The following is a 15,928-nucleotide window of genomic DNA, read 5'->3' as shown; positions in this document are numbered from 1 at the left end:
TATGAATTCAGTCTTCCCCAAAGGAGGCAATATCAACCACCTGGGTCGGTTTCTGTCCCACCCATCACAAATGACGCCCCCTTTTTGACTAATATCGCGACTACTCGGGCATAGGTGGAGTAGGATGCAAAGGACCGATAGGATGCCCATCTCGACGCGAATAGAGGCAGAGCGTCAGGGCTTAAGTGTGTGTCCTAGCATAGCATGGAAACCCTAGACGTGGTGGCGGTCCAGATACCCCACCACCTGTCTTTTCTTTCTTGGGTTATTCAACCCGCGCACATTCCAATACACTATTGCAACATTGCGGGTGTCCCGTACACTATCCACCATCATCCCGATACGTACAATACATGCTCAAATCTGTCATTAGTGCTAGCAATGTATAAGTAGACAACCATGTGACATCTAAGGAATTGTCCCCCCCTCCCACTTCGGCATCCCCAACTTGCCAGGTATAACACTTCCGAACCCCACACTTTGAACTACCCCAATGTGATTCTTATATCCCCCTCTTTGCATGTCGTTCTGGGGAACGCCCACGTAGGGAAACACCAGGGGCACACCACCCGCCCACTGCCTCCCCTACTCTCACCCACCTCCCATACCGTCTATCGACAGTCGGGTCTGGCGGGACGGGGGCAGATTGCCAGGCAGACTTAAAGGACACATATATAGTAACTAGGTTCATAGATCACCCTCGCGGATCAGGACAACAACAGCAAAGGGACCCGAAGGACCATAGCTTTGGTAAAGTTAGCAGATTCCTCAGTCTTGGTCCGATAAGGGAGAAGGCGATTTTGAAAGAGGACGCTTGCCAGCACCTGCTGACGTGCCCCTCCGATGTCGTTTAAGGTAGTCCTCACCTTGTTGCGGGTTCTGGAAGAATTGGTGCTTCCCGAGATGAGTAATCTTTAGTTTTGCTGGGTACAGCATTGTGTAGGGGATTTCCTGCGCCTGGAGTTTCTTCTTAACAGCAGAGAACTTGCGCCGAGCTTCCTGAACTGATTGGCTGAAGTCGGGAAAGAACGCCAAAGTCGTCTTTTCGCACTGGACCTGCTTACGCTCGCGAGTCGTAATACCGTGTCCCTGTCCAGGTAGTTCAGAAAACGTGCTATTACTGGTCGCGGCGTCGCCCCCAGCGGGGGTCGAACCGCCAGAGATCTATGCGCACGTTCCACCACCAAGTGAGCCGAAAAGGATTCTCTTCCGAACAGGTCAGTTACCAGCTTCTCGACAAATTCTTCCATTTGACCCACATTGGTGGATTCCGCCAGGCCTAGGATTCGTACGCTGTTCCTTCTGGAGCGCACCTCCAAATCTTCATTCTTCTCGGCGATGATGCGGAGCAGTTTGTCCATTTGTGTTAGTTGGCTATTACTGGTGGTGGCTCAAGGTCGGACACCCTGGTTTCGACCTCCTTGAGGCGATGGTCGTGCTGATCTGGTTTATTCACCATAGCTTCCATTCTTGCATTCATGGTATCCATTTTGGTGTCGATAGAGGTGAGGCTATGTTTCATGCCCAACAGCAGCGATTTCCAATCGTCTTCCGCCGCCCCGGTGGGGCCCGACTCCGCCCGCACCGCTGGTTGCGAGTTGGGCACCTTTCGTGTTTCAAACAGGATCTTCGTCTGCTTGGTATCCATGCGGCCCATCTTATCTGGTGTCTGACTGCAATATAGTGTGGGGGCTGTCTTCAGAAGATGGAGCAGTGTACCCTGCGATCTCGAGGTCCCCGGCCACGTCCGTAAAGTATGAACAATGTGCCAATGTACAATTTCCCAGTTGGCCCTGGCGATAGTGTTAGTCCTCTACAGGGAGGCACTCAGGCTATTTGGGGCCCACTTTAGATACGTTGGACGCAGATGTGGCAGTCTCCTCCACTGTACAGGATGCAGCACCTCCACGGAGTGGGCGGATGCAATAAGCGGAGTGTTCCTGCCTTCTCCCGCGAGGCCAACCAGTCTCTTGGTGCAGGGGTATGGGCTCTTGCTGCCCTTTTGCCCCTCAGTTAGGGTAATGTTCTGGCCCGCAATCTATATCGCGCCAATGGGGGCCGCAGTTATGCAAGTTGGCAGGGGGAGGTGGGCGGCACGTCCAAAGCCACGAGACCCCGGGCCCCCCACAGTAGCAGAATTTTCAGCGTGGAAGTGTTGTGCGCTGCTATACAAAATGGTGGACACTCCCCACTTGGCTCGCTTCTCCTTTCCACCACAGTTCTCTGACAGGAGGGAGGAATATATGCCACTTCAGTACCTGTGCGGAGCCCCACCAGCTCAGTCCTGTGCCCCAGGGCGCTGTTGATAATGCTCCCCCCTCACCTCCGTTCTGCCGCAGTGGTGGTGTCCTTCTCTGGCCCTGTGTTCCCCAATCAGGCTCTCTAAGCGTTGCAATGAGGGGCTTCACCTCAGCAGGCAAGAGTTATCAGGCAGGCAAAGGGTCCCTGTTCTTTAATGCTGCTGGGGGTGTCGTGCTCAGTTCTGCGGGCTCGCAGGTCCGCCAAATCCACAAGGGTCGTTGCAAGATGGCGGCCGCACCTCTCGCTGACCGACTCCCGGGCCCACTACAGTCTGCCAACGGGGGGGGGGGGGGGGGGGAGATCGCCAACGCGTCTCACCCTCGCGGGGGTCCGCCAGCCAGTTCCCGCAGTTTAAGGCTCCGCTCCTTCCGCAGCCATCGCGTTTGTTCTCCTGTGCGGTGGGTCACCACGGTCTCGCAGCTTCAGGCCTCCCGCACTCCCAGGATCGTCTGTCGTGGCTCCTCCTAGGTCCTATGTCGTCCCGAACCGTCCTCCAGGAGGGAAAGATATTCCGGACCCCGGTGCCGCCGGCCGCAGCGCTCCCCGCAACTCCAAGGGCCCTGGGGGATATCTACTCAGCACTCTGCCCTCCGCTCCGGCACCAGACATGGCCTCGGGCTCTCCCAGTTTACGCTGCCGCTCGCGCGGCTCCGCAGGATTTTCCCCCTCCTTCGCCGCTCCCCCCACACACAATGTTTTGACCTGCAAGCAGGGTGTCCACACGGTTGAGGAAGACACCGGTAGACTTCGCCGAGATCAGGGAAGCCAGCGACACAGGTAGATGAAGTCAAATTCAGAGAAGGATGGCATTAATGAATATTTGTCTGCCCGGCTGGGCTGGAGCCTCACAGGTGAGCGGCCATCTTGGTCGTGCGCCACCTAGCGCCCCCCCCCCCCCCTCTTCTGATATTTAAGTGCTGCTCCCACTTGAATATTCTAAGGAATGGTCTGAAAGACTAATTTGGACGCTCACAGTAAAAAATGATAAAAGCAGAAGTATATATTTTGGTAAATAATGTGCATCCAAATAAACATGTTACTACCAATCTACATATGCATATATGTAGCTGTAAGTAGCACAAGCCAACCACAAAGTAGCAAAGACTGCATTCCATTAAGTCACATCCATATCCATGCACCTGCTTGTTGAATGGCGGAGTCTATATATGCCCTACATTTAAAGAACAATGCATGCATTTATAACCAATTATTTACATAGCATTTAAAGGTATAGCATTCTAGATGGGTAACAGCGAACAGGCATGTTTTTAATAGAGGGGTTTCCGAGTGACATCAAATAGACAACAAGAGCGAAGATTCCGCGCAGGTCCACGTTAGTAATACATTAAGCCGACGCATTGACATACTCTTGATCTTATTTGCTTATTCATTGTCCATTCATTGCGTTTTCATTGTATATTCATTGCTCACTCATTGATCTTTGATCGTTGCTCACCTCTTTAATAATTTATTTTTGCTTTAAATGTACTGTTTACACTACTAATATTATATATTTGCTGCTGTTCATTTGCTATCTTTTTATTTTCTCTGCTTTTGCTTAGTATTGTCTTCACTGTTTGCATAGTTTACTGTTTGCACTCTGTATCCTTCTTCGTTTCACATTTTTTTAATATGCTGTACTCAGCAGGATCAGCAGAGTCTCCCAGTGGGGTCGCAGTGGAGTAGAAGCCGCAACTAGTGAGAGCAGAGCTGTAGTGTACACCAGAATCTCCTGATGCTGCCAAGACTGGGTCGGGGGATGCTGACAAGTCAGAAGGAGGCCTGTGATGAGCATCAGGAACAGCTGACATTGGGGCCAATGGTAAAAGTATAAGTCAAAGCTAGGTAGCCAGAAGTGTCACTCTCACAGGTCGCAGAATGATGGCCCTTCTCGTTTCATATTGTGAGAGATAGTGTGCATGTGCACATGCAGAGATAGTGCACATCTACAATAGCAGAGAGCCTTATGAGAACCAAGTAGCTGCAGAGACATTCACCGCCGCTTACCTGCCCCTCCAATCCGGAGACCTCTCGGATTTGGAGTTGTATTAAAAAGGCTGCTTCGTTGCGTAGCATGGCTGTTTTCTATTGTAGGCTGTAGTCAGCCGCTTGTGTCTGAACACCATTTAGTCTCAATTTACTTTTCTAAATCGGCAGAAGCCATTTTGGGACGGACAGAGAATGAACGGAGCAGTCGGATCTCAGTAGAGGTAGCCTGCAGGTGCTCAAATTCATCAGATTTCAGGGCACATGGGTGCCTGCTTACCTCTCCTCTACTGATCTTTAAGAAATAGAGAAGAGCTTGGTTGCAAACAGAGAAAGTACCAATCAAGTTTCATTGTGGATGGCCACCATTATGCCAGCTGTGTGGACTATTAGGCCAGGTTTAGCCATAATCTGGCTCGTAATGTTGACTATATGCCAATGATACCCAATATATGCCAAGAAAGATAATCATTACACTACAAGCACTGTTATGACAGCTGAGGGTACAATTATACCATGGAATGCCAGTGTCAATGCAAAAGGCTGCCAGATTCCCCTGGTTGTCCCAGATTTCACGGACTACAGTCAGCTCGGGACATTAAGTGAGGTATACACACCAGATACACGCACCAACGAATTTGCACGCACACACAAACGTGTCACCACACATATAGATACACCTGTACGGTATTGCACCGTTACATCGCAACTTTTACAACGAGAGTCTTTTACAACGGAACTATTACAACGCAGGATCCATTACATCGGATGCCATTACAACGCATGGCATTACATAGCAGATGCTATTACAACGCATGGTATTACATCGTAAGTATAGGTAAGTATTTTTTTTTAAAATTTTATTAATATTAATTATAATTAAATATATTTATTTATGTTTTTTAATATTATTAATTTATTATTTATTATATTAATTAAAGTAATTTTTAAAATAAGTATAGGTGTACAGGGGTGTTTTTAGGTTTCAGGGTAGGGTTTGGGTTACATGGGTGTTTTTAGGTTTCAGGGTAGGGTTTGGGTTTTGGGGTACAGGGGTGTTTTTAGGTTTCAGGGTAGGGTTTGGGTTTTGGGGTACAGGGGTGTTTTTAGGTTTCAGGGTAGGGTTTGGGTTTTGGGGTACAGGGGTGTTTTTAGGTTTCAGGGTAGGGTTTGGGTTTTGGGGTACAGGGGTGTTTTTAGGTTTCAGGGCAGGGTTTGGGTTTTGGGGTACAGGGGTGTTTTAGGGTTCAGGGTTGGGTTTGTGCTTAGGGCTAATTAAATTATATTTACCATTTATAAATTAATTAAAATATATTTATTAAATTAAATTAATTATATTATATTAATTACATTTTTTAATTAAATTAATTAAATAAAATAAATTATTTTAATTTATTTATTTTAATTTTAATTTTTAAAAATATTTAAATTAAATTAATTTCATTATATTAATTAATTAAAATTAATTACATTTTTTATTTAAATTAAATTAAATAAATAGATTTAAATTTATTAAATTAAATTAATTACTATTTTAAAATGTATTTTATTAAATTAAATTAATTAAATTAACTTAATTACATTTTTTTTAAAAAGATATACTTACCTATACTTACGATGTAATGCCATGCGTTGTAATAGCATCTGCTATGTAATGCCATGCGTTGTAATGGCATCCGATGTAATGGATCCTGCGTTGTAAAAATTCCGATGTAACGGAATGCGTTGTAAAAAACCGCGTTGTAGTGACACCAATCCACCTGTACACATCCCACACCATAGCAAGTGGGACACTTACCTATTTTCGATCCCTTTCCTTGTTCCTGTTCTCCTCATCGACCGGGCAGCTCCTGCATCTGGTTTGCATTTCAATTTCAGTTGTCACAGTCGGGCATTAAAGTACTAGGCTTTGCTGTGTGTGAGGTAGCAAGAGCAAATATTGTTGTACTTTGCACGCAGGAATGTGAGTGGGTGTAAGTGTGGGTATGAGCGTGTGACTGTCTGTGTCCCAGCCTTTGCTACAGGTGGCTGCTACTCTGGCAGTATGGATATGAGCTGTACTATATCATGCAATCTTCAGTTAGCAGTGCTGCCAAGCTTCAGACATTCTGAGCAACATCCTCCGCTAGAGACCACATTCGCAAGCTATTTACTGGCAGCTGGCAGCTACTGGAAGCTTGGGAGCTATGCTCTTGCATGGTGTGACTCCAGACCAAGCTCGCTGGGTGACAAACTGTGCTGGGATCCATGTCCCCAATATACTTACAGGTGAGGTATAGGCGCTTCACAAATTACACATTAAAGACCCCTGGTCTACAAGCTCCTGTTGCAATGTGACCTAACGTGTGCATCCCAGTGAGACAGAATAACCAATATATGTAATTATTAACGGTGTACAGCCTTCCTTGATAGAGGGCTTAATTTTTTGTCCAATAAACGGTGTCAAAACGAAATTGACTGAGTTGTCACCTGAGGATCGATTTATCTACTGTCAGATCTTGGTGAGAAATTGATGATGGTCAAATGCCTTCGCAGTTACAACCAGATTAATTTTAAGAGGATGTGACTTTGCTACACATTGGTAGCTACCACACACACATATTGAAACCACTGCATTCTGCTCAGTAATATTTGTAGGCAGTGGTTTTTCTTGCAGGTAATCTGGTGGGTAATAAATATTGTTGTAATTGACATTCTGTAGGCAGCGGTATTTCTTGTAGGTAATCTAGTTGCTCTCATTTGACAGCAACAGCTGTTTATTGTTATAGTCAGGTGTGTTCATTCCCTTTTGCAAGTACTTCCCCTAAGCTTCTGCCTATTCACAGTGTTTTCTCACTCTCAAGCCTGCCTTTTTCTTCTATAGAGCGGGGATCCCCATCCATCCAAGCTGTACAGGAGGCGCCTTGCTATAGTAGGTATACTGGGGATGTGCCCCCTTCCTAGGCTAAACATCCACACGAATTGCCAGGCACTGTGGACTCTAGCCATCTGCACATCATGCCAAATCCTGCTACGCGTTACATGTAGCTCTTGGATGGATATCTAAAAATATTAAGCAAGTATCATTTTAAGAGGGAAGCTGTTTTTCCAAACCTCTCCTTCTGGTCTCTTGACTTTCTCCATCCTAATCACAGCGCAGTACGAAGTAAAAGTTAAAACCTTTATCCCAACAAAAAACCCCTTAAAATGCAACGGAGACAGAAAATGGATCACTAGAGTACAACAGATTTCAATTAAGAAATTTCAGATTCACCTGGGAGAAAATTATAGACGCTGCTGGATTCCGGTAAGATCTGTATGTAGCCTTCAAAAGCTGATCGGTATTTTAAGCCCTTTTACAAGATATATGAAATCCCCTTGCTGCCCACCTCACTCATTCAGGTAATCGTAGCCCCCGAATGTGAATGCAGACTTCAGCTTTAAAATATCTAAACCCATTCCTTACTGAAATACAGATCTTAGGTTCAAATGGCAAGTAGGTTTCAGTAAAACGTTATGCGCTAGTCCTCTCTTTTCGTGTTCAACCCGTTAAGGGCGGAAATACACCCAAAAAACAAGCTCTGATTAATGCGAGGTATCAAAATATTTTAATGCCGACTGAATTCAGTAAAAAAATGTAAGACAATGCATCGGCAATTTGTAGGACATACATTGCAAATTGGCAATTGTGAAAATACAAGTTTGTATTAAAGGCCAGTGTAAACTGATGACACATAAAAGGAACCTTGCATTTTTACGTGATAATTAACATACAGTCTCTTTTCATGAAAAACCAACTGCATGACGAATTCCTTTATACTTTGCTCCATAAGTGCTACTCCATCAATCCGGAATTAGACAAATTAATGCACATCTGCCTTTACGTTGGAATGCGACTTCTTAGATATTCTAGCACAGCTGCGGTTCCTTTTGCCAGAATAGCTGCCCGGGGATTACGGAAAGGATTTCCTTCCAGATTAAGTGACCTATGAAGAAAAAGGAAAATATACTTAATGTACTTCCTTTAAGGATATAATGTGACCTGTTTTATTTTTTAATGTATGTTCATGTCATGATATAATACGTTTATTTGTCATAAGCAATGATTATTTGAGAATTATGATTATTTTAAGTGTGTGTGCCTCAAATTTACATCTTTTCAAAAAAATGCTTAACCCCTTCATACTTGGCAATATATAATGCTTAAGCGATTTTCTGAAACAAAAAAGAGCAGCTTTAACTATCATCCAAACTATACACTTTGTTGAGGTGTTGTATTGCCAACAGTGACGTCATAAATGAAGTAATTTGTAAGGTCATCTGGGACTTGTGTAAGGTCAACGGCAGTACACTGGGAGTGAGTGATGCTTTGCACAACAACCCATAGCTGGCCACGTTCAGCGGTGTTTATATTCTATATCAAAGCTCTAACTTCTCTTTAATTTTTTTTTTTTCAATAACATTTCTCACTGTTGTTTAAGCATGTTTTCGGTGACATACTGCATCATATCTTCCACATGCTCAACCTACTGAACATGGCTATCACCTTACAGCTCCCTCCGCCAATAACAAACCAATTAGTAGAACTAAGATAACTTTGTAAGAAACTCCCTTTAACTGAATTATGTCTATGTCATGTCAATGCTACAAATCCCCACTATGGTGGGTACATAATTGAGCAAAAATAGTCTTTCACAGTCCCTTCCAAAGACCTTTCCCCAGCAAGACTTTTAACTGTTCCTCACTGATGCTCTATCAAGCATCTCCTGCATTTACACACACACCATGCATTTCAATCTACATGAAGACCAAGCCTCCATTGTGAGCCCACACCCTTTCCATTGTGGGATCCTTATAAGCAGAGCAAAACCAAAGGGGATGATGGATGGAGTGCTGAACATTGCAAGCACTCCCCCCAGTCAACTGATCTGGGTTTAATCCATCATCATTCTTTAGCTCACTCCGCCACCCCAGTTCAGACATGGCCATATGCAAATCAGTCTGACCCTGTGCCTCATGGGAACAGTCCAGCCCTAACTGCCAAGCCCTGTCTTTCCTGGTCTGGAAACAAGCATCCTGGGAGCGGTTTCTGGCTAATCAGCCGTCATCAGCCAGGCTAGCTTGAATCCAGTGGCAAAGTGAGCAAGCAACCCACGTCTGGGCATACCCTGCCAACTTAGGGCGAACAAAGCAAAAGCAAAGGGGATGATGGACGGAGTGTTCAACACTGCAAGCACTCACCCCCAGTCAACTTATCTGGGTTTAATCCATTAAACCCAGTCCCTTGCTCACTTTGCCACTGGATGCAGGCTAGCCTGGCTGATGACGGCTGACTAGCCAGAAACCAGTCCCAGGATGCTTGTTTCCGGTCCAGGGAAGACATGGCTTGGCAGTTCGGGCTGGACTGTTCCCATGAGGCACAGGGTCAGATTGATTTGCATATGGCCATGTCTGAACTGGTATAGTGGAGTGAGCTAAAGAAGGATGATGGATTAAACCCATATCAGTTGACTAGGGGTGAGTGCTTGCAATGTTTAACACTCCGTCCATCATCCCCTTTGGTGTTGCATCCTTATCAGAAGTCCAGTATTAATCAGTCCTTATTTCCAGACAGGCGTCTCTGCTGATTTAGTGTATCTGCTTCAAGGCCTCTTTCTGCTTTTTTGTCCATCCATTGCCCTCATCCTAAGTATAGCTTCTGCAACCTCAGGCCTAATCTCAGGTGAATTATCTCCTCCTGTGCCATGGCCCTATGTTACCCGTGGAGCATTGCGCGCTCCGACAGTGAAGGCCAAGTGGGGAAATGAAGGATGTTCAGGCTGACTGCTGCAGCTGGAACAACCCTCCTGGTTTCCTTGTGGTTGTCAGCAGTAAGATATGCCGTCCACTCTGCTTTGCTTGGTCCTCATGCTCCTCCTTGCTGCCTAGCTTCCTTCTGTAAGGACACACTTTCTGCCTGGTCACAGAGCCTGACCTTGGAATGCCTTTTCTGTGTCATGGACTCCCTTCAAGCTTAGTGTTTCTCCAGAATCTGCTAGCATCAAGCCACAGAGCCCATGCAGTTATCTCACTGCAATCCCTCTATTCAAGTATGTTGCCCAGTTGCTATCTTGGGACCTGCATAACCTTAACTTTTGCAGTCTGGTTCCTTGAGCTGTGTGATGTCAGAGTTGTTCTTTCTGCTTTTAGACTTCTCACAGTCCCTTCTTCCTACCTCCTCCTTTACTTGGAGCCCAAAGCTACAGGGATACCTCCTGTTTACTATTCCCAAATAGGCTTTTCTGCTACGCTATGATCACCATATCTTAAGCCAAGCCACACACACTTCGCTCTTTATTCCACTAATAGAATGTAGTGTCTATGAATACATTCCTAATATTTTTAGAATATTATTTGTCTATATTAATGTTTGTATTTCTTTAGCTGCAGTGAACTGTGTTAGGCTGTCTAATGCATCTTTCTCATTAGTTCCAATAAAGTTTAAGTATTGAACTTGTTAAATCTTTGAGGCAACTTGCATCCAGGACATTAAACCTTGACTTTAATCTTCCCCATTACAAGCTAATTGAGTTCCTCACTGCAAGTTGTAGAATTTAATGGAGCATGTAAAACATACAACACAAAAAACCTTGGCAAATTAGAGGCCCTCACTTACCGGAGGTTTTCACAGTTTCCAAGTTCTGGAGGCACTTGGAGAAGGTCATTATTCTGTAGATCTAAAGTGGTAAGGTTTGGCATCTTTTTAAGTTGCAAAGGATCCACAGAGCCAATGTGATTGTTGCTAAACAGGATGGTGTCAAGAGTTGAAATTCGATAAAGAACTTCAGGAAAGGTTTTAAACCTTTAAAAAAGAAAATATATGTCAAAAAGAAGGAATCACCCAGAATAAAAAACATTTTAACAAACTTAAGAACCTCGTCATTCAGGCCACTACTAGAAGCTATCTCAATTAAGAGAAAAACAATCCTGCTCTAAGACACTGTCATAGATCAAATGTTTTTAAAGAATTTGATCATTTCAATTTATTTTGACAGTTTATGCCTTGAAATGGAACCAGGAATATAATGTTTTATCTGTGAATTCATTAGTACTTTACAGTCTGATAATTACTGGAAAAAAAGTGAAAACATACAATTTAATACTATGCCAGGTTATAAAATGCTACTGTAAAAATGCCATGTCCAAAGTTTTCTTACAGCAAATTAAAACCGTATAACAAGGGCGTGTCCAAGATGGCGCCCATGTATGACCTGACCTTGGTAGTTCTGCTGCATTAATAGGGCTGTAAGCAGCACGGGCCGTTATCGCCGATGCGGAGCAGCTGCAAGGCGCGATAAGGACAGTGGAGGCGGCGTGCTTCCCTAGTAGTCCCTGAAGACCTGGGGGGCTTATGGTGAGCTCCGGTCGGACAGCCCGTCCTAGTGGTGGGGGTGGCGGCGGCCGCCATTACGCCTGGCCTGCCGGAGAGACCTGGCTCTTGCGCGGGCACTTGGCCGTTGGAGGACTGCACGAAAGTGAGCGGAGGCCGAGAGACCGCAGCCTGATTGCTGAGGGGCACTTGCTGACTGTTCCCCCCTCCACCTCCTTGCTGGAGGACATTTATCGGCGAGGACTGTTATGGGGCCTGTATGACCAACCTGGACTCTGCTATGGGCCTCCGTGAGCAGTGAAGCCCGCTTGGGGAATGACGTCCCCTTGAGGAGACCGCAGCCCGCACGACTGACTGACTGGAGTGTCTGGCGGGCTGCGTTCTTGGTGACCAGTGGTGCTTTGGACCCCTAGGGAGGCCAGAAGAGGCGCCTCCCCCACCCCAAACGAACGGGCAGAGTCTGCATGTTCTTCGAAGGGGCCAGTCACCTCCCATAGGCTCCTGACCAGTGGGGGCAGCGTCCTGTGGGGTCAGGAACAAACTGGTGCTGGTCACGGAGATAATGGTGAGCCACAGTGGGCCACAGTGGATGAGTGGATGTATCGCTCCCTGAATGATAAAGGTCTGCATGTGAAGCAATATTTGCCTGGTGGTTGGCCCTGACACAGTACACTCACCTCTATGGTGGTGGACGCCTGGCTGAGGGAGAGAGCCTGGTATACGGAGGCATTTGCCTGGGAAGTCGAGACTTGGTGAGGAGGCGGGCCCACTGGGAAAATAGGATGTGGCCTGGGATTTGCTAACAGGAGCTCTGGTGTGCCTGCTTTACAGTCAGGAGGTAATGCCAGTGACCCTGAGCCAGCTGGGTATTAAAGTTGGAGGAGACCTGGGGGACAAGATCTGCAATAGGGGGAGCCCGTACACCCTGCATGGCCCCAGAGCAGCCAAGAGGTGTGAGAAGCCATCTAATCGAAATAAAAACCCAACGTGGCAAGAGGGACAGATCCATTAAGGACCTGCTATTGAAGTTTTCATCAAAACGAGGAGATGTCATTAAGGACCCTTAACCCCCCCATGTGCTGCGTACAGGACGATCTTCAAAAGAAGTATACAGAAGACTACTCTCCTGTGACCCGAGGTTTCATGGAAACAATCCTTCTAACGCTACGAGAGTATATAGTGACCCTGAAACAAGAGGTGGCTGGCAACATCAAGGAAATCCGTTGAGAAATGGGGGAACTGGGTCAACTAATCGATACGCTGGAGCAAGGAAACAACACCGAAAGGAGGAACTAAAAGGAAGCCACCGCCAAATCTTAAAGCTTCAAGACTAAAATCCAGATCTCAACTACCATTTCGAAGACTTGGAAAACAGGTCCCGAGATCCAACATCCGTATAAAGGGGGTTTCTTTGTAGGCAGATGCCTGCCGCCTAGAGGAGTATGTCCTCCACCTTTTTCCCCATACAGTCCACGAACTGACAGATAAGGATCTTATTTTGGACTGTAACCACAGGGCTGGCCTCCCCTCTGGGACCTCGGGGACTCCCCAAGACATACTAACATGTGTTCACAACAATCCCCAGGAGGAAATAATAATGCCTAGTGTAAGAGATAAAGGTGCCATCGCATTCAAAGGTGTGCAACTGTGGATCTACCAGGACTTGTCACTTATCACACTCCAAAGATACAGAGCCCTGAAACCTGCTACCACATCCCTCTGAGGAAAGGGAATTTGCTACAAGTGGGGCCACCTGTTTCACCTCATTTTTGTATGGAATGGGGAAACGCACACAATTTGCACTCTGGAAAAGGCCTCTCTACATTTGAGACTGGAACAGGAGAAACCTGATCTGAAGTTAATGCAGCAGCCACAGTCCCACTCACCACCACCTTTTATCGTGAGAACATCTTGCCACAGCACCCGGAAGAAGGATGGTAAACGTTGGTCGCTAAGGGCCAGAGGGAGCGCTCAGCCTTGCTGCAGCACCTCACACAGAGCGAGCATTCTCTGACGCAAAATGAGAAGATCTCTTGTTGCCTGTAGGAGAGAGATCCACCCTTCGTGGAAGTAACTGGCTCGCTCGTGTCTGGGGAGACTGGCCACCTCCACACTGGTGAACAAGGCCCGTCCAGCTGCAGATTCACACCCCCTTCACAAACCGGAAAGTTAAATTCTTCTTTCCCTGGATGCAGCGGGGCTCCCGTGTGATCCCCCTGAATCTCCAATCCGGACTCTCGCCAGAGACATGGACCCTCAACGAGTAGTATATTGGATTATACACATTGAAATGTTTATCCCCAACTGTTTTACTGGCCTCCAACTCTTAGGATGCTCCCAGACACTTTTTTTGTTGAACTCACCACCAGTCACTCAAAGCCTCCTGACCGCTGAGAGAGTCTCTTTTGCCATGCCCTTGTTTCTGGCTTGGCTAGCCACTCTACCCTCCCTGTAAATATGGTATAGATTCTGAGTCTTAATGTCTGGGGACTCAATGCTCCAGGAAAGCACTTGGCGCTACTGACCTTGATGAAAGACTCCCAAAGTAATATATGTCTTCTACAAGAAACTTACCTACTCCGACATGACAGGGGCAGACTGAAATCTTAATGGTTAATACACAGTACTTCTCCTCGGGCCCTGGGAAGAAAGCCGGGGTGGCAATCCTCTTGGCCACACACATTCAGGAACAAGTTCTTCAGATTCACTCTGAAACCGAGGCCGATTGCTGGCCTTGCGAAGTTTCCTTTGTCATCACGACTTCACTGTTGAATGTCTCTACACCCTCAACGATTATCAAGAAACATATAACCAACTGGCGATTGAGAAAGTCCTCTCTTCCCAAAATGCCCACGTTCTGATCGAAGGAGATTGCAATAGGACCGAAGATGTCCTCCTGGACTGTACAGTCCAGCGGGTGGGCCAGGTGAGGTCTTTCACTTCCCCAGGTCAACAGTGGCTTGCAGAGGCGGGCCTGGTGGATGTGTGGAGGGTTCAAAACCCTGTGATGAAAGTTAAATCTTTTTTCTCAGCCACAACAGCAGACATACAATAGAAAAAATTACTTTTTGGTTACTGGTTCCCTAGCCCCGGCAGTCCAAAAAACCAATATCGGAGTGGTAGCCCTGTCGGACCACACCCTGAGCGCCTTACCATACACCTACCTACACTGTGCCTACGATCACATACCTGACGCCTCAATCACAAGCTGCTGATAAATCCACTGTTAAGGAACTCCAGGAGGTTATTGGGTCGTATTGTAGGACTAATGATACTCCTCACACTACCGTGGCATTGCGGTGGGACACACTCAAAGCTGTGGTCCGGGGATGCCATTATAGCAATAGCCAGAAAATTACACAAAGACAGACAGAGGAAACGTGCTGCCTTAGAGGATCAAGTAAAAGCTTTGGAGGAGTCACATAGGCAGTCAGGTTCTCACAGAATCCGGAGGCAGCTCACCTTAACTAGGAAGCAGCTTGGGGCACTAGACGTACATGTGGAAGAACAGGTGTTACTCCGCACCAAACAAAAATACTGCACCAGGGACGCCTTCTCGCTCACTGTCTATGCACCCAGGGATAATGCCAGCGGGTCTCCGAGATTATAGATCCATCAGGTAACGGGGAGTGTCATGATGTAGGGAATCGCAGCAGAAATAGAGCGCTTGTATACTACTCTATAGGAAGCTGAATCACTGGACCCTGGAGATGCAGTTGCCTATGCGGCCTCTGGATTTAGGTGGGCAGTGGTGTTTTGTATTATTTTTATTGCAGAAAAATCAATAAAAACTGATTTAATCATAAAACCTTGAAACAATTTGCAGGTAGTGCTATATAACTTCACAAAAAATTGTAAGCTTTTTGTGAAGTTATATAGCACAATAAAGCACAATGTTTAAAGATGGCTATTTGAAACAAACTGTGCGGCTGACCAAAGTTAAGCACCTCAATTTCAAAGTCCATAGGTTGTGCAAAACAAGTCCGGAGCTCGCTGCACAAGATTCACGAAAGCTTCCAATATGTCCCAAAAAAATGTCCTTTATTCTTTTCAATCTTTTAAAACCCCAGCCAACGTGTTTCGTTCCATTGGAACTTCGTCAGGGCTCAATAATATCTCCTCGGTCCAAAGAGGGTCTTAAAATAAGTTGTCCCAATATTTCCAAGACTCGTTCTCTAGAACAACCTATTGTGAGGAGTTGTCAGGAAAACATCTTCAATAGTCAAAAGCCTTTCTTAATGAGTCAAAGTCTTGGCGCACATATCTCAGTTTTTAAATATTGAACAGAAGAGT

The 15,928-nt window shown here is 46.0% G+C and overlaps 1 protein-coding gene across 1 annotated transcript in view; it reads right to left on the bottom strand.

Moving 5' to 3' along the window:
- Positions 1-7,858: 7,858 nt before the first annotated feature.
- The window catches only part of LRRC40 (leucine rich repeat containing 40), a 440,314-nt gene continuing 432,244 nt past the window's right edge, over positions 7,859-15,928 (bottom strand). The window contains exons 14-15 of the mRNA XM_078668782.1: positions 10,922-11,107; positions 7,859-8,252 (exon numbers count right to left, since the gene is read on the bottom strand). Of these exons, the coding sequence (XP_078524908.1) occupies positions 8,147-8,252; positions 10,922-11,107 (292 nt within the window). The 3' untranslated portion in view covers positions 7,859-8,146. The remainder of the gene's footprint in view (positions 8,253-10,921; positions 11,108-15,928) is intronic.

The sequence above is a fragment of the Lissotriton helveticus genome, chromosome 1_2 (assembly GCF_964261635.1).
Source record: "Lissotriton helveticus chromosome 1_2, aLisHel1.1, whole genome shotgun sequence".
Classification (NCBI taxonomy): Eukaryota; Metazoa; Chordata; class Amphibia; order Caudata; family Salamandridae; genus Lissotriton; species Lissotriton helveticus.
The sequence above is the reverse complement of the archived record's forward strand: the minus strand, read 5'-3'. Positions and strand labels throughout refer to the sequence as shown.